Source organism: Bufo gargarizans, chromosome 1 (genome assembly GCF_014858855.1).
Source record: "Bufo gargarizans isolate SCDJY-AF-19 chromosome 1, ASM1485885v1, whole genome shotgun sequence".
Lineage (NCBI taxonomy): Eukaryota > Metazoa > Chordata > Amphibia > Anura > Bufonidae > Bufo > Bufo gargarizans.
Genome location: NC_058080.1, coordinates 654578425 through 654596475, shown reverse-complemented (window position 1 = coordinate 654596475; position 18051 = coordinate 654578425). Strand labels below are relative to the sequence as shown.

At 47.3% G+C, this 18051-nt stretch overlaps 1 protein-coding gene across 1 annotated transcript in view; it reads right to left on the bottom strand.

Annotated features, from left to right (window-relative positions):
- The window catches only part of LOC122935740 (single-stranded DNA-binding protein 2-like), a 156468-nt gene extending 138593 nt beyond the window's left edge, over positions 1–17875 (bottom strand). The window contains exon 1 of the mRNA XM_044291606.1: positions 17728–17875. Coding sequence (XP_044147541.1) covers positions 17728–17783 — 56 coding nt within the window. The 5' untranslated portion in view covers positions 17784–17875. The remainder of the gene's footprint in view (positions 1–17727) is intronic.
- Between the last annotated feature and the right edge of the window lie 176 nt (positions 17876–18051).

Below are 18051 nucleotides of genomic sequence, written 5' to 3'. Positions count from 1 at the left end.
AATGTGAGAACATAATATATATTATACACACACAAATTTTACCTGGCATTTTATTGCCCATTGAAAAAAACATTTGCATGTTTTACCATACCGCGCGCTGTTTTTATTTCCTTAGTGTGTAGCAACATGGTTCAACATGCTGCATTTTCAAGAAGACCACCAATTAGAAAAAAAGACACTCGCTAAAATTAAATTAAAAAAACCGCAAGTGCAAGAAACCACCACTAAAAATGTAAAAAGTGCAGAAAAGCGCCACAATACACCTATGTGCGACTTTTTCCAGTTTAAAAAAACCCATTTTCATATACTTTATACTCCATTAGGTATTTCTCGGTTAATACATTTTCGGTCCCATGTACAGGACAGTAGTCTCTTGGCCAGAAACCTCTCCAGAGGGGACCTGCCCTGTCCTCCAGTTACAAAGACAACCCACTAACGTGAAGGACAGTTGTGTAATGCTTTATTTCCCCTGTGGTGGCGCTGCAGGGAAATTGAACATAGGCTCCACATTGAAATTTCCTGATGGGTTGATGCCTTGGGGTCATCCAAGCCCTTCTCATGGCCACCAGCAGGGTACATCACAACCTGACAATCCTAGCATTAAAGGGGTTGTCTCACTTCAGGAAATAGCATTTATTATGTATAGGAAGTTAATACAAGCCACTTACTAATGTATTGTTATCATCCATAATGCTTCCTTTGCTGGTTGGATTCATTTTTACATAACATTATATACTGCTCATTTCCATGGTTACGACAGCCCTGCAATCCAGCAGTGGTCGTGCTTGCACAATATAGGAAAAAACGCTGGTCTCTCTGGTGGCCGGGACTGTGGGAGCTCACATATGCTGGAGCTTTTTCCTATGGTGTGCAAGCACAGCCACTGCTGCTGGACTGCAGGGTGGTTGTAACTATGGAAACGAGCAACCACTTTAATTAATGCTGGGAACATCAGGTACTTACGTCTCCAGCTGGTGTCCTCATATGTTTTTTTTTGCCCCACCACAAAGGGGCTGTTACTAGGGAGGTATTTTGTGCTGCTGAAGCAGTGGCATTTGGTTCTGCTGGGGCGGTATTTTGTGCTGCACTGTGGCATTTGGTTCTGCTGGGGCGGTATTTTGTGCTGCACTGTGGCATTTGGTTCTGCTGGGGCGGTATTTTGTGCTGCACTGTGGCATTTGGTTCTGCTGGGGCGGTATTTTGTGCTGCACTGTGGCATTTGGTTCTGCTGGGGCGGTATTTTGTGCTGCACTGTGGCATTTGGTTCTGCTGGGGCGGTATTTTGTGCTGCACTGTGGCATTTGGTTCTGCTGGGGCGGTATTTTGTGCTGCACTGTGGCATTTGGTTCTGCTGGGGCGGTATTTTGTGCTGCACTGTGGCATTTGGTTCTGCTGGGGCGGTATTTTGTGCTGCACTGTGGCATTTGGTTCTGCTGGGGCGGTATTTTGTGCTGCACTGTGGCATTTGGTTCTGCTGGGACGGTATTTTGTGCTGCACTGTGGCATTTGGTTCTGCTGGGACGGTATTTTGTGCTGCACTGTGGCATTTGGTTCTGCTGGGACGGTATTTTGTGCTGCACTGTGGCATTTGGTTCTGCTGGGACGGTATTTTGTGCTGCACTGTGGCATTTGGTTCTGCTGGGACGGTATTTTGTGCTGCACTGTGGCATTTGGTTCTGCTGGGACGGTATTTTGTGCTGCACTGTGGCATTTGGTTCTGCTGGGACGGTATTTTGTACTGCACTGTGGCATTTGGTTCTGCTGGGGCGGTATTTTGTGCTGCACTGTGGTATTTGGTTCTGCTGGGGCAGTATTTTGTGCTGCACTGTGGTACTTGGTTCTGCTGGGGCGGTATTTTGTGCTGCACTGTGGTACTTGGTTCTGCTGGAGCAGCACTTTTTCTTGCACTAGATAGTATTACTGACCGTGCCTACTTGTGTTGGCCTTGCCTCCAGTCAATTTGGACCCACCCACATGGGGCCACTTTTTTTTGTCCAGGGCCACTTTAAGATTGAAGTCCACCCATGGTCAAGGCACTATTAAGAGCTCATGCACACGACCGTATATATCTTGTGGTCCGCAAAACATGGATCTGCCAAAAATACGGAAGACATCCGTGTGACATACGTATTGCATTAGTTTTATTTTTGCAGATCAATTGGTCACAAAACAGACAAGAACAGAACATGTTCTATCATTTTTCCAAAACGGCCATGTGGACATACGGAAATGGAACGCACACCGAGTTATTTCCGTTTTTTTGCAGACCCGTTGAAGCGAATAGTTTCACATATGGGCCGCCAAAAAAATAAAAATAAAAATATTATATTATATATATTTTAAGAAGTACAGTCGTGTACATGAGCCCTAACATTCAGGGCAACACACAGAGCCATAAAGCACTGCCTACAATATTCTGCTGTGCAACGTCCTAAATTCCAGTGCACCCTTCGCCTCAAACTGGACTAGACCAGCAACAGAGTACACAGCAAGTCTAGGCCCAGTTCATCTTATTTGTTTTACGTAACTTGGGTGCGACAGGAAAGCTAAAACGTGTCCTTAGGCCCCAAGCACATACCCAATGAGTGCCCTTTTGGGCATTAGGTTACCACGTGTCTTCCATCAGAAGTGTAAATCAGGGAACACCCTCAAAATAATCCTGCAACGTAGCCCAAAAATAAAATGAATAGAACCCACTCAGTACACTACAAGCCCACTTCACTCCTTTCCGCCATAGTCAATAAGTAAACTTCCCAAAAAACTATTTTGCAGAGTCTTTTCCTTTTCTCTCATGACGTCCGTCACCACTTAAAGGGGTTTACCACTATGAAATGTTATTGACCCCCACATTCAAAAATATGGTTATGTGCATGGAGCTCTTGTGATTCCTAATGTGGTCTTATAAGCTAAATCTGTAGGCTCATTTAGTGTAAAAAACGTTTTATCTAACCTGTCATTCATCTCACTAAGGTGCCCAGGGGGATGCTCATGTCTTCCAGATGCCGCCCGCACCCGCCGCCGTTCGTGCCCAGCTCCTCCTTTGCTGTCATCAGCGCCGCCTCAGAATCCTTTGCTACTCCTCCGGCTCTCCCTCACTCCACCCCTCCTTCTTCTCTAACATCCCGCGCGTGCGCACAGGCCTGTGCCTGATGCGCCCGTGCGGACTTCTCCGTTTGGCTTCATTGAGCGAAGTGCGCATGCGCCGGCACTTCGCTCAACCTCCCGAGGACCTGAAGGCTGGCAATGAATGAGGAGATCTCTAGATCCACGCGAGGCACACGACTGGTTCTAGCTTTTTTTAGGGCTCATGCACACAAATGTATTGTTTCTTTCTGGAAGTTATTCCATGTGCATTCCGTATTTCCATCCCGCCCAAAAAATAAATAATAATAGAACATGTCCTATTATTGTCCGTATCATGGACAAGAATACGACTGTTCTATTAGGGGTCGGCTGTTCCGTTTCGCTAAATATGGAATGTGCACGGACATCAGCCGTGTTTTTTGCGGAGCCCAAAATACATATATAAGGTAGTGTGTACGAGCCCTTAGAAAGAGGATGTCATGTACTATACGATGTCCGATTTTCATATTTTACATCGTGGCATAACCTTTTTAACATGAAAAAGGAAAGAAGAGCCTATCCCTATGGCATCCGTGTGAACTGAGCTCACTATATAGCATAGCGTGTAGCACGGACATAAAGCAGGAATCCTAATTACATTACTCACTCTATAAAACACATACCCTCTTTAGAGGCTTTCCTACATGGTTATTACACGCAATGATGATTATATACCATTACCGCCGTAAACTTGTCACCAGAATTATTAAAAACACTGAAAAGATCATTTTGAATTTGTGTAAACGTCAGAATTTCACACATCACAGTAACACCACGATATAGGATCTATATGTCAAAAGGCAATCCACTAACATATCAATACATCTAAGTGGTATAGTAGTAACACTGCACGCCGTATACATAAAGATAGCACGCCTACAGAAAGAGGGGAATGGGCTGCAGAGAAAGGAAGGAAGAGTTTGGAAATGTAGGTACTCCCACCGGAGAAGCGAAGGAATCACCGGATTACTACAGAGCAGAAGAAGATCAAGCCACACAACTGACCGCTGCGAAAAGGCGGATTATACACCGTACATATCCACAGACTGCCATGGAGGAGCCTTAGGCTAGGTCTACACGACGACATTTGTCGCGCAACATTTTGTTGCACCAATGTCGCGCGACAATTTTTTTATAATGGCAGTCTATGGTGTCGCACTGCAACATTTTGCGACTGCGACGCAACAGTCGCAGAAAATCCATTTGAGATGAATTTGGACAGATGTGACACCGTTTTTTGGAAGAATGTAGGAATTTTCTATATTCTTTACAACCCTTTCAAGAAGATCAGAGTCCTCTTGGACCTGTCAGCAAGACCCTATCATAAGTAACTAGCTCCTGGACATAAAACAAACAAAAAAATAATTTTTTTTTTTTTTTAAAAGGTCACTTTTTAAACAGATTTCCGGAAAAGGTGTAGAATAAAATAAAAAAATAAATATATATGTTATTTTTTTGATTGATTGATGGATTAAAGGGGTATTCCGGTTATACAGCAAGACGTTGTCCCTATCCACAGGATACAACTACTAGATAGGTGGGGGTCTGACCGCTGGGGCCCCCATTAAATAACAAGAATGGCTTGAGCATGCGTGGTGTCTCCGTTCATCCACTATGGGAATGCTGGACATGGTACTCTGCTACCTCCGACGGTCCCATAGGGAGTGAATAGAACGGCAGCACACATGCTTACCAGCCCCTGTATTCATTCTGGCGCACAGGGCCCCTGTTGTCATCTGTAAGGGTCCTAGCAGTCCGACCCCCACAAAACGGGCATTCTGGTCATATGTTATTTAGAAAATAAAATAAAAGAGACCCCCTTTAATCTGCGTTTTTTTTTGCATCTGTCACACTGCAACTATATCCATAAAGGGGATCCTGGAGAACACACAACGGTTATTATCTCTCTATGAGCAAAAGCTGAAAAAGGGCAAGGCCACGTGAGGTGCCAGGGTGGTGCCCTTTCAGTGCAGTTAGAGGGGTGGGGTGGGAGGGTCTCGATTTGTAGGACTGGAAGCACATGTGCCAATGTGGCGTCTCAAGAGAGAAAATTTGATCCAGCTACTTTTTATATAGGCAAATGTGTGGGCATATTTAGGGGTTAAAAAGTGTACCACTGGAAATAATTACTTCCCACACAGTTACCATGGCAACGTGCGATCTGGTGGAGTGTTACTTGGTTCACATCCACCCTTCTGTAACATATTGGCATGCACCAACCTTACCAAGAGTTCTCCCCCATTAGCATAAAATGTAACATGAACCATGGAGAAACCATCGCAGTATGCCAGCTAAACCCGCGGGCATGGCAGTGTACAGTCCATATATAAAGGTGGACACTCATGTCCTGCCATTGTCTGATACCGGTGTACCACATTCACCTAGAACACATCCCAGTGGCAGGTCAGGACACTTTAAGGGTACATTCACACGACTGTGGAGCCGCTGTGCCCATGTTGCAGACTGCGGGTGCAAAACACGGACACTGGCAGTATGAACTCCTCATCCAGTTAACTTCAATGGGTCTGTGATCTTCAAGATGTGGTGAAAGATAGGACATGTAGGACATTTTGTGGCACAGAGGGCTTCCGTGTGTTTTCGGGTCCACGCCTCGGCTGTGGACATGTACCCTAAGGCCCCTTTCACACGGGCGAGTTTTCCGTGCAGGTGCGATCCGTGCGGCGAACGTATGGCACCCGCACTAAATCCTGACCCATTCATTTCTATGGGGCTGTGCACATGAGCGATGTTTTTAACGCATCACTTGTGCGTTCAGTTGAAATCGCAGCATGCTCTATATTGTCCGATTTCGACGTGACGCAGGCCCCATAGAAATGAATGGGGTGTGTGAAAATCGGATGGCATCCGCAAGCAAGTACGGATGCCGTGCGATTTGCACGCACGGTTGCTAGGAGACGATCGGGATGGAGACCCGATCATTATTATTTTCCCTTATAACATGGTTATAAGGGAAAATAATAGCATTCTGAATACAGAATGCATAGTAAACCAGCGCTAGAGGGGTTAAATTTTTTTTTAACTCACCTTAGTCCACTTGATCGCGAAGTCGGCATCTCCTTGTGTCTCCTCTGCGCTGAGCGGCTGAACAGGACCTGGGGTGAGCTGCTCCATTAAATATCGCTTAAGGACCTTCGATGACGTCACTCCGGTCATCACATGGTCTTTTACCATGGTGAATCACCATGGTAAAAGATCATGTGACGTACCATGTGATGACCGGAGTGACGTCATCGAAGGTCCTTAACCTGTATTTAATGGAGAAGCTCACCCCAGGTCCTGTTCAGTCGCTCAGCGCAGAGGAGACACAAGGAGATGCCGGGCTTCGCGATCAAGTGGACTAAGGTGAGTTAAAAATTTTTTTTTTTTAACCCCTCCAGCACTATTATACTATGTATTCTGTATTCAGAATGCTATTATTTTCCCTTATAACCATGTTATAAGGGAAAATAATACAATCTTCAGAACATCAATCCCAAGCCCGAACTTCTATGAAGAAGTTCGGGTTTGGGTACCAAACATGCGCGATTTTTCTCACGCGAGTGCAACGCATGACAATGTTTTGCACTCGCGCGGGAAAATCGCGCATTTTCCCGCAACGCACCCGGCTCTTATCCGGGCAAAAAAAAAAACTGACGCCCATGTGAAAGAGGCCTAAGGGCGAATTTACATTATTTTTGCCGAAGGGCCACAACATCCAAACCCTCCACGGTTCCATGGAACAGGACCTTTACCACTATAGGAGTCTACACAGAGCCACTATTGCCAACAGGTTGTGTCTGGTACTGCAACTCAGCTCCCAAGAACTCCTGCACTACCTCTTCACACAGCTGATCAGCGGGAGTCGGACCCCCCACCAATCTGATATTGATTCCTATCCTGAGGATAGGTCATCAGTATCTTTGCAATGCACAATCCCTGTAAGCCATTCAAAACAGCAGCAAATAAATAATACGGTGTAGCACCAAATCAATAGCTAGGGTAGTTAATAGTTAACATCCCTGAAGGTCTAGGGTGAAGAAAAGGTTGACATCAGTATCCCTGGTGGTGTGGGGTAGTAAAGAGGTTAAAGGTACTGACAACCTCTATGGTCCTAATGCATGCCCCATTAAAAACAAAAACTGTTTGCCGTGCCCACGCCAATGCCCAGTGACATACTGCTCATGCAGATGCGACAGCGGAGGTCTGTTTTTGGCCGTTGAAGTCATTTGGAGGGACCCTGAAGGGACCAGAAATGGCGAGGAGTGGGGCATTGCAGGACAAGGGTTTTTTTTTTTGTTAGTTTTTTTTTACTTTTGAGGGGTACGATCTCTCTCTGAGGAGACCTTGTAGGCGCCTTAGGCTACTTTCTCCCTCGCGTTTTGGGCCGATTCGTCATGGATCTGCAAAAAAGGATCCGTTCAGATAATACAACCGCATATGAACAGATCCGTTTGTATTATCTTTAACATAGCCAAGGCGGACCCGTCTTGAACACCATTGAAAGGACGGATCCATTTTCTATTGTGCCAAATTGTGTCAAAGAAAACGGATCCGTCCCCAATGACTTAAAAATTTTGTGCCAGGACGGATCCGTTTGGCTCCATTTAGTCAAGAGAACAGCAATACGCTGCAAGCAGCGTTTTGGTGTCCGCCTCCAGAGCGGAATGGGAACGGAGGCAAACTGATGCTTTCTGAGAGGATCCTTTTCCATTCAGAACGCATTAGGGCAAAACTGATCCGTTTTGAACCGCTTGTGAGAGCCCTGAACGGATCTCACAAACAAAAACCAAAACGCCAGTGAGAAAGTAGCCTTAGTCGGCAAGAGGAGACTTATAGGCCAAACATGCTGCTCTGGAATTCTGGGAAAAAAACTATGCAAATTAGCTCTTAACAAGCTCCGCCTCTGTCACCAGATGTAAGGCAGCTATCCTACAAGTCAATGTTCGACCCTTTAAACAGGCCTTCAGACATGACTTGGATATTAAGTAAGCCAGCACCTCATCTGCAGACATCTGTTTCGGGGTGACTGCCCCTCATCTGTGCAGAGCAGAGAGTACTTGCTTAACTGTGTGAGAGGCCCAAGTCAGGATTTGGGGGGGTACTCTGCATCCCTTTCTCTTTAACGGTTCTCATGTTAGAACCATAGGGGTTGTTGACTCCTATGTCCGACAATCCTTTTAAGATCAGTATCTCTGGTGGTCTGGGTGGGCGGTGGAGGCATTAATGTTGAATAGTTGGTGGTGAACTGACCCTCCAGGCTCCTGCACTGTCCCTATGGTAGGCAGGCTGAGCCTGGACTGGACAGCTCAAGGTTACAAAGGCCACTTGTAAGTATCTATCGAGGAGACCTGTAAGGCTATAGGAAGACCTATTCAACAAAATAAACTCGCCCTAAAGACCGCATTATGAAAAAACAGGGCTTTAGAAATCCTGTTCACGACAGATTGTCCTCTGCAGATACTGTATAACTCTTAGGCTAGGTCTAAACGACGACATTTGTCGCGCAACAATTTTTATAATGATAGTCTATGGTGTCGCTCTGTGACATGCTGCGACTGTAGCATAAAAATCAATTTTGAATGGACGAATCCGTCTTCAAAATGCTTTCAGTGTTACTATGGCAGCCAGGACGCTATTAAAGTCCTGGTTGCCATAGTAGGAGCGGGGGAGCGGTATACTTACCATCCGTGCGGCTCCCGGGGCGCTCCAGAATGACGTCAGAGCGCCCCATGCGCATGGATGACGTGCCATGCGAACACGTCATCCATGCGCATGGGGCGCCCTGACGTCACTCTGGAGCACCCCGGGAGCCGCACGGATGGTAAGTATGCTGCTCTCCCGCTCCCCACTACACTTTACCATGGCTGCCAGGACTTTAGCGTCCCGGCAGCCATGGTAACCATTCAGAAAAAGCTAAACGTCGGATCCGGCAATGCGCCGAAACGACGTTTAGCTTAAGGCCGGATCCGGATCAATGCCTTTCAATGGGCATTAATTCCGGATCCGGCCTTGCGGCAAGTCTTCAGGATTTTTGGCCGGAGCAAAAAGCGCAGCATGCTGCGGTATTTTCTCTGGCCAAAAAACGTTCCGGTTCGGAACTGAAGACATCCTGATGCATCCTGAACGGATTTCACTCCATTCAGAATGCATGGGGATAATCCTGATCAGGATTCTTCCGGCATAGAGCCCCGACGACGGAACTCTATGCCGGAAGAAAAGAACGCAGATGTGAAAAAGAGCCCTAAGGCATATTGGTACACCATAGACTTTTTCCAGGGTGCGGGTGCCCACAGAGAGAGCTCTGAGTGCCACCTCTGACACCCGTACCATAGGTTCGCCACCACTGCGCTAGGATATGCTCCCATTGTCTTATAGGTGCGGGTCCCACCACTGGGACCTGCACCTATATCAAGAACGGAGCCCCGCAAGGTGGTGGCTGGAGGACTCCGGTCCAGCCACCACCAAGCAGGCTCCCCATAGCAGTGAATGGGAGCGTACCGCGCATGCGCAGCCCCCGCTCCCATTCATTTCTATGGGGCCGACGGAAATAGCCAAGCCAGCGCTCTGCTATTTTCGCCGTTCCCAGAGAAAATGAATGGAGGGTGGCTGCGCATGCGCAGTGAGCCCTCCTTCACTTGCGGGGCTCTGTCCTCAATATAGGTGTGGATTTCAGCTGTGGGACCTGCACCTAGAAGACAATGGGGGCATATCCCAGCGATATGCCCCCATTGTCCATGATGAGACAACCCCTTTTATATGTGATTTCCCCCCCCCCCCCTTTCTTGTTAATACATAACCCCAGACATCCTTTCTGTCAGAAACTAAGAAATCTATTGCCTACAACATCGGACACATCACTGAACACATATTAGACACTCAATGCCAAGCTGCCTTAGTCACTGCGAGCCACAAGTAGTAAACTAAAGTGCGCCTTGTATTTGGAGGATATTCCAAGTACTTGCGGCTGGTAATTATTAACTTGTCAAGACTATTTATCTAAAAGGCCAGCTCCTGGGCCCCATAAATTACCTGCATTACTGGGAACCGGTCCTTACAAGAAGGCAAAAGGATTAAAGGGGGTGTCTCACTTCAGTAAGTGGCATTTATCATGTAGAGAAAGTTAATACAAACTACTTTCTAATATATTGTTATTATCCATATTGCTTCCTTTGCTGGCTGGTTTCATTTTTCCATCACATTATGCACTTCTCGTTTCCATGGTTACAGACCACCCTGCAATCCATCAGTGGTGGTCATGCTTGCACACTATAGGAAAAACCACCAGCCTATGTGCTCTCCCATTGTCCAGCCACCAGAGGCTGACACTTTTTTTCTATTGGTCCACACAAAAAAAAAAATAAAAAAAATTCTAGATTTTATAATAATAAATAAATAGAACATGTCCTATTATTGTCCGCATTATGGACAAGGATAGGACTGTTCTATTAGGGGCCAGCTGTTCCGTTCCACAAAATACAGAACACACACGGACGGCATCCATTTTTTTATTTTTTTTTGCAAACCGCAAAATACATACGGTCGTGTGCATGAGGGTAGAGAAAATGGGTAAAAATACAAAACTAAAAACAGCACTACTCCAATTTTTATATATTTTTTTTGTAAATCATTCACCATGAGGTATAAATTATGTGAATTTTATTCTTCAGGAGCCGGTAGATGTGATTATACTTATAATTTATGTACCGTATTAAAAAAAAAAAAAAAAAAAAGGTATAATAATTTTACTACTTTTTTGTCAGTATGGTTACATCAATATGAAATTTATATATTACAACTTATTTGTCGCTGCACGGCTAAGAGACCCATAACATTTATATTTTTCCTGTGGACATGGCTGTGTGCGGCTGTGCATGTATTGTATCTTTTTGGGGTACATACTACTTACTGATCAATTTTAAATTCCTTTTTTTGCATGATAAGCAAAAACTATTTTTTTTATATTTTTTGGGCTCACTCCAGGGTGTTAAATAACACGATAACTTTGTAGCAAGGTTGTTAGGTATTTATGTTTTTTGTGTTCTTTAATAAATATACCATATTTTTCACTTTATAAGACACAAAAGTGAGGGAAAAAAATGGCAGTGCTCATTAGCACGCAGGAGGCACAGGGAGTGGAGTGTAGCGCTGCTAGCACTGGCTGTACTCGCCTCTCCTGGGTCTTCCTCCAGTTGCCACGCTGATGCTGTGCGACATAAGGTACAGTAAAGTGTGGCACTGGCAGAAGACCTGGAAGCGGTGAGTGCAGGAAGAGCATGCTGTCCGAGGCAGGAAAGGTCATTTTTTATTTTACGGTCCGACAGATCGGCGGCCCGACGAAAAAAAATAAAAAATGTTTTTTCTTATTTTCCTCCTCTAAAACCTAAGAAGACTGTGGCAGTTCGGAAAGACAGAAAAGTAATTCTATGCGGCAACATTAAATATTTGTAATTTTCTCTCGCCCTGCATGTCTTCCTGAAGAAGTCTAGCTCCTGATAATTACATTAGGCTACTGCATTACGAGCAGTTCCCTAATAATTCAATTCAGATAATGAGGCAGCAGGTAACCAAATTTCATGCTGCTTTCCAGCGGGCACCAAATGTTTGTTATAGGTGCTGTTTAGCGCAGCCTGCGAGTGGAATGTTTTAGGTGTTTAGTTTTTTACTAAATCATCCCATATGCTATAGTAATAAAGCAATGCCAACTAGATCCACATTAGAGATATTTGATCAGACTCTGATCAGGTCCTGCATCAGCTCATTGTGACAAGTGACAAATTGCTTGGCGCGCTACTACAAACTGCACTGTAAACTGTTAAAACGGCATAATCAGCGCTATTGGAGGGAGAAAAAAGTTTGATAAATAAATTTTTTTCCCCTATAGACTGTATGGTGAGGTACTATATAGAGAAAAAGAGCCAACAACAAACCATAGCAATCTAAAGAACTGAAATAACAAAAAGAAAAGTGTGCTGTAACGGCACAAGTCACCGCTGAAGCCACTGACTGGCCGGCGGCAGTGACGTGCGTATAGCTGGTCGGTCACTTCTGGATCAGCGGAGACAGGGGGTCAGTGTGGATCCAGAAGGCTCTGAGCAGGCAATTATTATTATTTTTTTATTAAAGAAAAGAATAAAAAATAAAGTGTTTACTTAAAATACGTTCTGCATAAATAAAAGTATGGGGTTGTCTATAATGGATGCCACTGCTGGGATGTCAGAAATCAGCTGTCATCTGTAAACTACAACTCCCAGCATGAAAACCTACTTCTTGTAACTCCCATAAAAGTGAAAGGAGGATTCTGGGAGTTGTAGTTTCAGAACAGCTGGAGCGCCAGGGGTTGCTGATCCCTGCTGTAAGGGAGTTCAAAAAGACAAGTGTTCCGTCGCTCAGCAGTGCCACTAGTGGTGAATTACAGCATTACACAGTTCACATGGAAATCAATGGACCGCATAATGCATGGATGTTCTGGATTCTCCAGCGCAAAAGACACTTTCTGTATCCACCATCTGCTCTGGCTAATAAATGATGGTCCGGAATGGTTTAAACTGCTGTAAAAGACGTTACAGAAGAAGCCAAAGTTTGGTAATCGGGTTTGGCTCATACACAAGGCTATGGGCACCGTGCATGCACAGCGGCACGCAGAGTCCCCTTCCGGAAGAACTAGCATTTTCTCAGCAGGTTTCATTGATAGCAAAATAACAGTTTTACCCACAGATATTGAGAAGCAAACAGAAAGGCGACAAGCAATATGGCTGCACTTCTGTTGTCACCTCTGCAAAAAAATAATAATCTCTGATTAAAGATAGAAAACATAGTGAAAGGGGTTTTTAGAGTTAAAAAATAAAAATAAAAAATCCTGGATAGAGTAACCCCCTCCCCTTTACTCTATAATATCCATATACCCTGACCGACTGATGAAACATCCAATTTAGGCCTCTTTCACACTACCGTTTTTTTTCCCCCCCGTTTTGCAGGGCCGTTTTTTGCGCTCCGTATACGGTACCATTCATTTCAACGGTTCCGCAAAAAAAAAAAAAAAAAAAAAAAAAAAAAAAAAAAAAAAAAAAAAAACCTGAATGTATTCCGCATGCATTCTGTTTCCGTATTTCCATTGAAAGATAGAACATGTCCTATTATTGCCCGCAAATCACGTTCCGTGGCTCCATTAAAGTCAATGGGTCTGCAAAAAAAAAAAAATTGAACACATACGGAAGTGCGTATACGTTCCGTTTTTGCGGAACCATCTATTGAAAATGTTATATCCAGACCTATTCTTTCTATGCAATTACTGTATAGAGCAGCGATAGGAAAACTGCGGCTCTACAGCTGTTCCAGAACTACAACTCCCAGCATGCAAAGGCTGCCTACAGCAGGGCATGGTAGGAGTTGTAGTTTAGCCGCAGTTTGCCCATCACTGGTATAGGGCATACGGAAAAACGGAACGGAAACAAACAAAAAAAAAAAAAAAACTGAACAGATCCGTGAAAAACAGACTGCAAAACACTGAAATAGCCATACGGTAGTGTGAAAAAAGCCTTAGGGTCTATTCACGCGTACGCAATTTCGTTCCGCAAAATGCGGACCCATTCATTTCTATGGGGCAGCACAGTGCGCTGCCCGGATCCGGAATGGCGGACCCGCACTTCCGGGACCGCAATTCCGCTACCCGGAAAAAAAAAATAGAACATGTCCTATTCTTGTCTGCAATTGCGGACAAGATTAGGCATTTTCTATTAAGTGCCGGCGATGTGTGGTCCGCAAATTGCAGAACTCACATCGCCGATGTCCGTGTTTTGCGGATCCGCAAAACACACATGGACGTCTGAATGGACCCTTAATACTTCTGCCCTGAATTTTATCATGACAGTCAGTACTGTACTGCCGAACCCGCGTCAGCACTATGCAGGAGAGGAGTCCGCTGAGGGTTGCTGTGTCTGCCTTCTCTTGCCAATGATTGGCGGGTTTATTTTCTGTTGTGCACAAGAAAGAAACCCGTCAGCGGGGGAGGGCAGTGACAGCGAGCCTTAGCGGACTCCTCTTCCTTGCGGCGCTGCAGGGTTCAGTACTGACTGAGGTGCCAGAATCAGCGGCTCTGTCACTACACTATGCCTCAGTAAGGGCAGCATGGTGCCGGTGACAGGTTCCCTTTGTATACAATATGTAAAGAGACCCCCTAGGCCTCAGTTACTCCGGCCCACCCCTCCGTTATGTAATCAGGTCTACTCATTGGGGCTTTGGTATTTACAATCGTTCTGCTCCTAGTGAAGAAGTGTTTATAAACCGCAGCCAATCAGAGAAGGCAGAGCAACAGCCTGAACCAATAGTGAGACAGGGGGCGTGTCTCAGACTACCTCAGACAGTAGACAGTAGGCACTGCAGCAGCATGATCTGAAGAATATAAATAAAAGGAAAGCGCCCCCTATAACTACTGACGTATATATCATCCTGAGCTCCCCGGTGCACTGCCACTTGAAATCTAAGCAGGGAGATTAGTTTGACAGAATACGATGCTCAGATCTACAGGTTTGGGGACAATGTTCTGCTCCTGAAGACCACAGATGTTGGTTAAGAGCTGCACAATTTCTAGACCGTGCCGCCTTTACACCGCTCCATAGAAGTTATGAATGAATTGCTAGCAGTCTGCAGTAAGGGTACAGAGGGATGGTAACCAGTTTGGGGGGGGGGGGGGGGGGGGTGTACCTGCAGAGTCTGACAATGGCAGCACTGATTGGATAGAGTCAGACTGTGCTAGAACCTCCCCCCCAACTGGTTACCTCCCCTCTGTCCCCTTACTGCAGACTGCTAGAAACTTATTCATAGCTTCTAGTAGAAATAATAAAGGAATGACACAACATAGAGTCATAAGAACAGATGTTCCACAATTGTTATTACATGGGGGAGGCATGAAGCCATTATAACAGACAGGTCAGGAGCGGTGACCGGTCCTCTTTAAAGCCACGACCACATCAAGAGGCGACATATCCATTCTTGTCGCAGTGTCCAGACGGGTGTCACTTGCGCTCAGCATTCAGAAGTGACCCACCATGTGAACAGGCCAGAAGGTTAGGTTCACACAGAGGATTTTTTCCACAACAAAATCCTCCACATTTTCCACGGCAGAAATCGCTGCGCTGAGGATTCTGCCGTGGGTCTTCATGCGGACCTGCTCTAGGTTTAGCTCTACTGAAAGGAGCGACAGGCTCCCGCTGGGTGCGAGAGGGATCCACTTGGTGACTGTGCCAAGTGTGGGCCAAAAACTCCCTCACCCGGTCTTGTAAACCACAATATTATTTGTTGACCAAAAGACTAAAATAAAATAAGAGTGATAGTGTACCGCTCCAGCGCTGCCGCTTCCCTGCTCCCCCACCGGTGTATGTATCCTCCACTCTAGGGATGATTGTGGACATGGACACTGCTGAAGCCAGCGATTGGCTGCAATGGTCACATGTCCATGTCCCACCATAATTAATGGAGGGGAGGATACAGGAACCAGTGGAGGTGCAGGTAAGCGGCAGGATCGGTACGGTATTACTCCATTATTTTATTGTACTCCAGAGGAGCACAGATGCTCCTCTGGAGTGTACCGCCACTCCGACAGCACAAGCGCTCCTCTGGAGTGTACCGCCACTCCGACAGCACAAGCGCTCCTCTGGAGTGTACCGCCACTCCGACAGCACAAGCGCTCCTCTGGAGTGTACCGCCACTCCGACAGCACAAGCGCTCCTCTGGAGTGTACCGCCACTCCGACAGCACAAGCGCTCCTCTGGAGTGTACCGCCACTCCGACAGCACAAGCGCTCCTCTGGAGTGTACCGCCACTCCGACAGCACAAGGGCTCCTCTGGAGTGTACCGCCACTCCGACAGCACAAGGGCTCCTCTGGAGTGTACCGCCACTCCGACAGCACAAGGGCTCCTCTGGAGTGTACCGCCACACCGACAGCACAAGGGCTCCTCTGGAGTGTACCGCCACACCGACAGCACAAGGGCTCCTCTGGAGTGTACCGCCACACCAACAGCACAAGCGCTCCTCTGGAGTGTACCGCCACTCCGACAGCACAAGCGCTCCTCTGGAGTGTACCGCCACACCGACAGTATGGACGCTCCTCAGGTTAGCACTGGTGCCTTGCAGCACTGGGGTCCAGGGTTAGAATCCGACCAAGGAAATCATCTGCATGGAGTTAGTATGTTCTCCCCGTGTTTGCGTGGAGCTCCGCTGTCCTCCCACACTCCAAAGACAGACTGATAGATAACTTAGATTGTGAGCTCCATGGGGGACAGCGCGATGCTAATGCTGCGGAATATGTCAGCGCGCAATATAAGCGAGTATAATAAATAAAAATATAATAATATACCACCACACTGACAGCATGCCGCCCTCAGGAGTGCACCCTCACATTGACAGTGTCCTTACGACTGCTACATTGTTCCCTGAAAACCTGATAATAAATCAGTCTGAACAGTGTCCAGCCAAACCCACACCCGGCACAGGACCTGGCTGCCCCCGCAGAACACAAGCTATTGTTCCCTGGCAGCAGCCACCTTCCACACTCTGCGGTGAGCGGCTCCTTTAAGAAGGCTGGCGGTCCGGGGCTGCAGGTGATGTCCCCGCACGGTCCTCGGGAAGGGACTGGTGAAGAGCCGGGGTCGGTGGCGCTGCCCCGGGAGGAGCGCCTGAGCCGCCGCCGGAGGACAGCACATGCGGCGGGGAAAGTTTACAGTGTGCGGGCAGACAATCCTGCGCCAATATCGCATCGAGGATTGTCGCATGACCGCACAGTGTACAGCCCTCCATACCCCGTACGATATCTGCAACACCTACCCCCAGTCTTCCATCGTACGACACGATCGGACGTCAGCCATACACACAGCAGAGCGTGGGGTTGTCAGCTCTACTACACACAGAGCGTGGGGTTGTCAGCCATACACAGATAAACCATCGGGTATACACAGGTAGAGCATGGGTTGTCAGTCATACAGATAGAGCACTGGGTTGTCGGGTACACACAGAGTACTGGGTTGTCAGTCATAGACAGAGTACTGGGTTGTCGGGTACACAGAGTACTGGGTTGTCGGCCATAGGCAGAGCACTGGGTTGTCGGGTACACACAGAGCACTGGGTTGTCGGGTACACACAGAGCACTGGGTTGTCGGGTACACACAGAGCACTGGGTTGTCGGGTACACACAGAGCACTGGGTTGTCAGCCATAGACAGAGCACTGGGTTGTCGGGTACACACAGAGTACTGGGTTGTCGGGTACACACAGAGCACTGGGTTGTCGGGTACACACAGAGCACTGGGTTGTCGGGTACACACAGAGCACTGGGTTGTCAGCCATAGACAGAGCACTGGGTTGTCGGGTACACACAGAGTACTGGGTTGTCAGCCATAGACAGAGCACGGCGGTGGTTGTCAGCTGTACACACCGAGCCCGCGGCCGGTACCGGACAGGCAGCGCACTCCATGCACTCACTGCCCCAAACTTACTTTCCCCCGGCACCGGAGCGGCGGCTCGTCTCCCGCACACACAGATGAGGGGAGGAAGTTTGGTGAAGCCCCGGCCTGTCCCCCCCGCACACGTCCCCCCGGGCTGAGCGCCACTTACTTCTCCCTGGCCTGGCTGTCGGACGGTACGCTGTTACTCTTGCCTTTGGCGTACATGCTTGCAGAAAGCTCCGATTGTCACACACCTGTCAACCGATCACAGCCTCCCCGGGAACAACCCCGTCACCATGGCGACACCAGCAGCGCCCTCCCTGATAGGCCCGCCCGGCGGCCGGCCCCGCCCATTCTCTATAGCAACCAGTTTGATGGACAAGCTCTTCCCCCTCCTTCCCCTCCTCCCTCCTTTCTTGTGCTGCTCCCTCCTCCTCCCCAGCAGGACGGGCTCAGAGCGGCGCACACAGGCTGCCGCTGCCTCCTCCTTCTT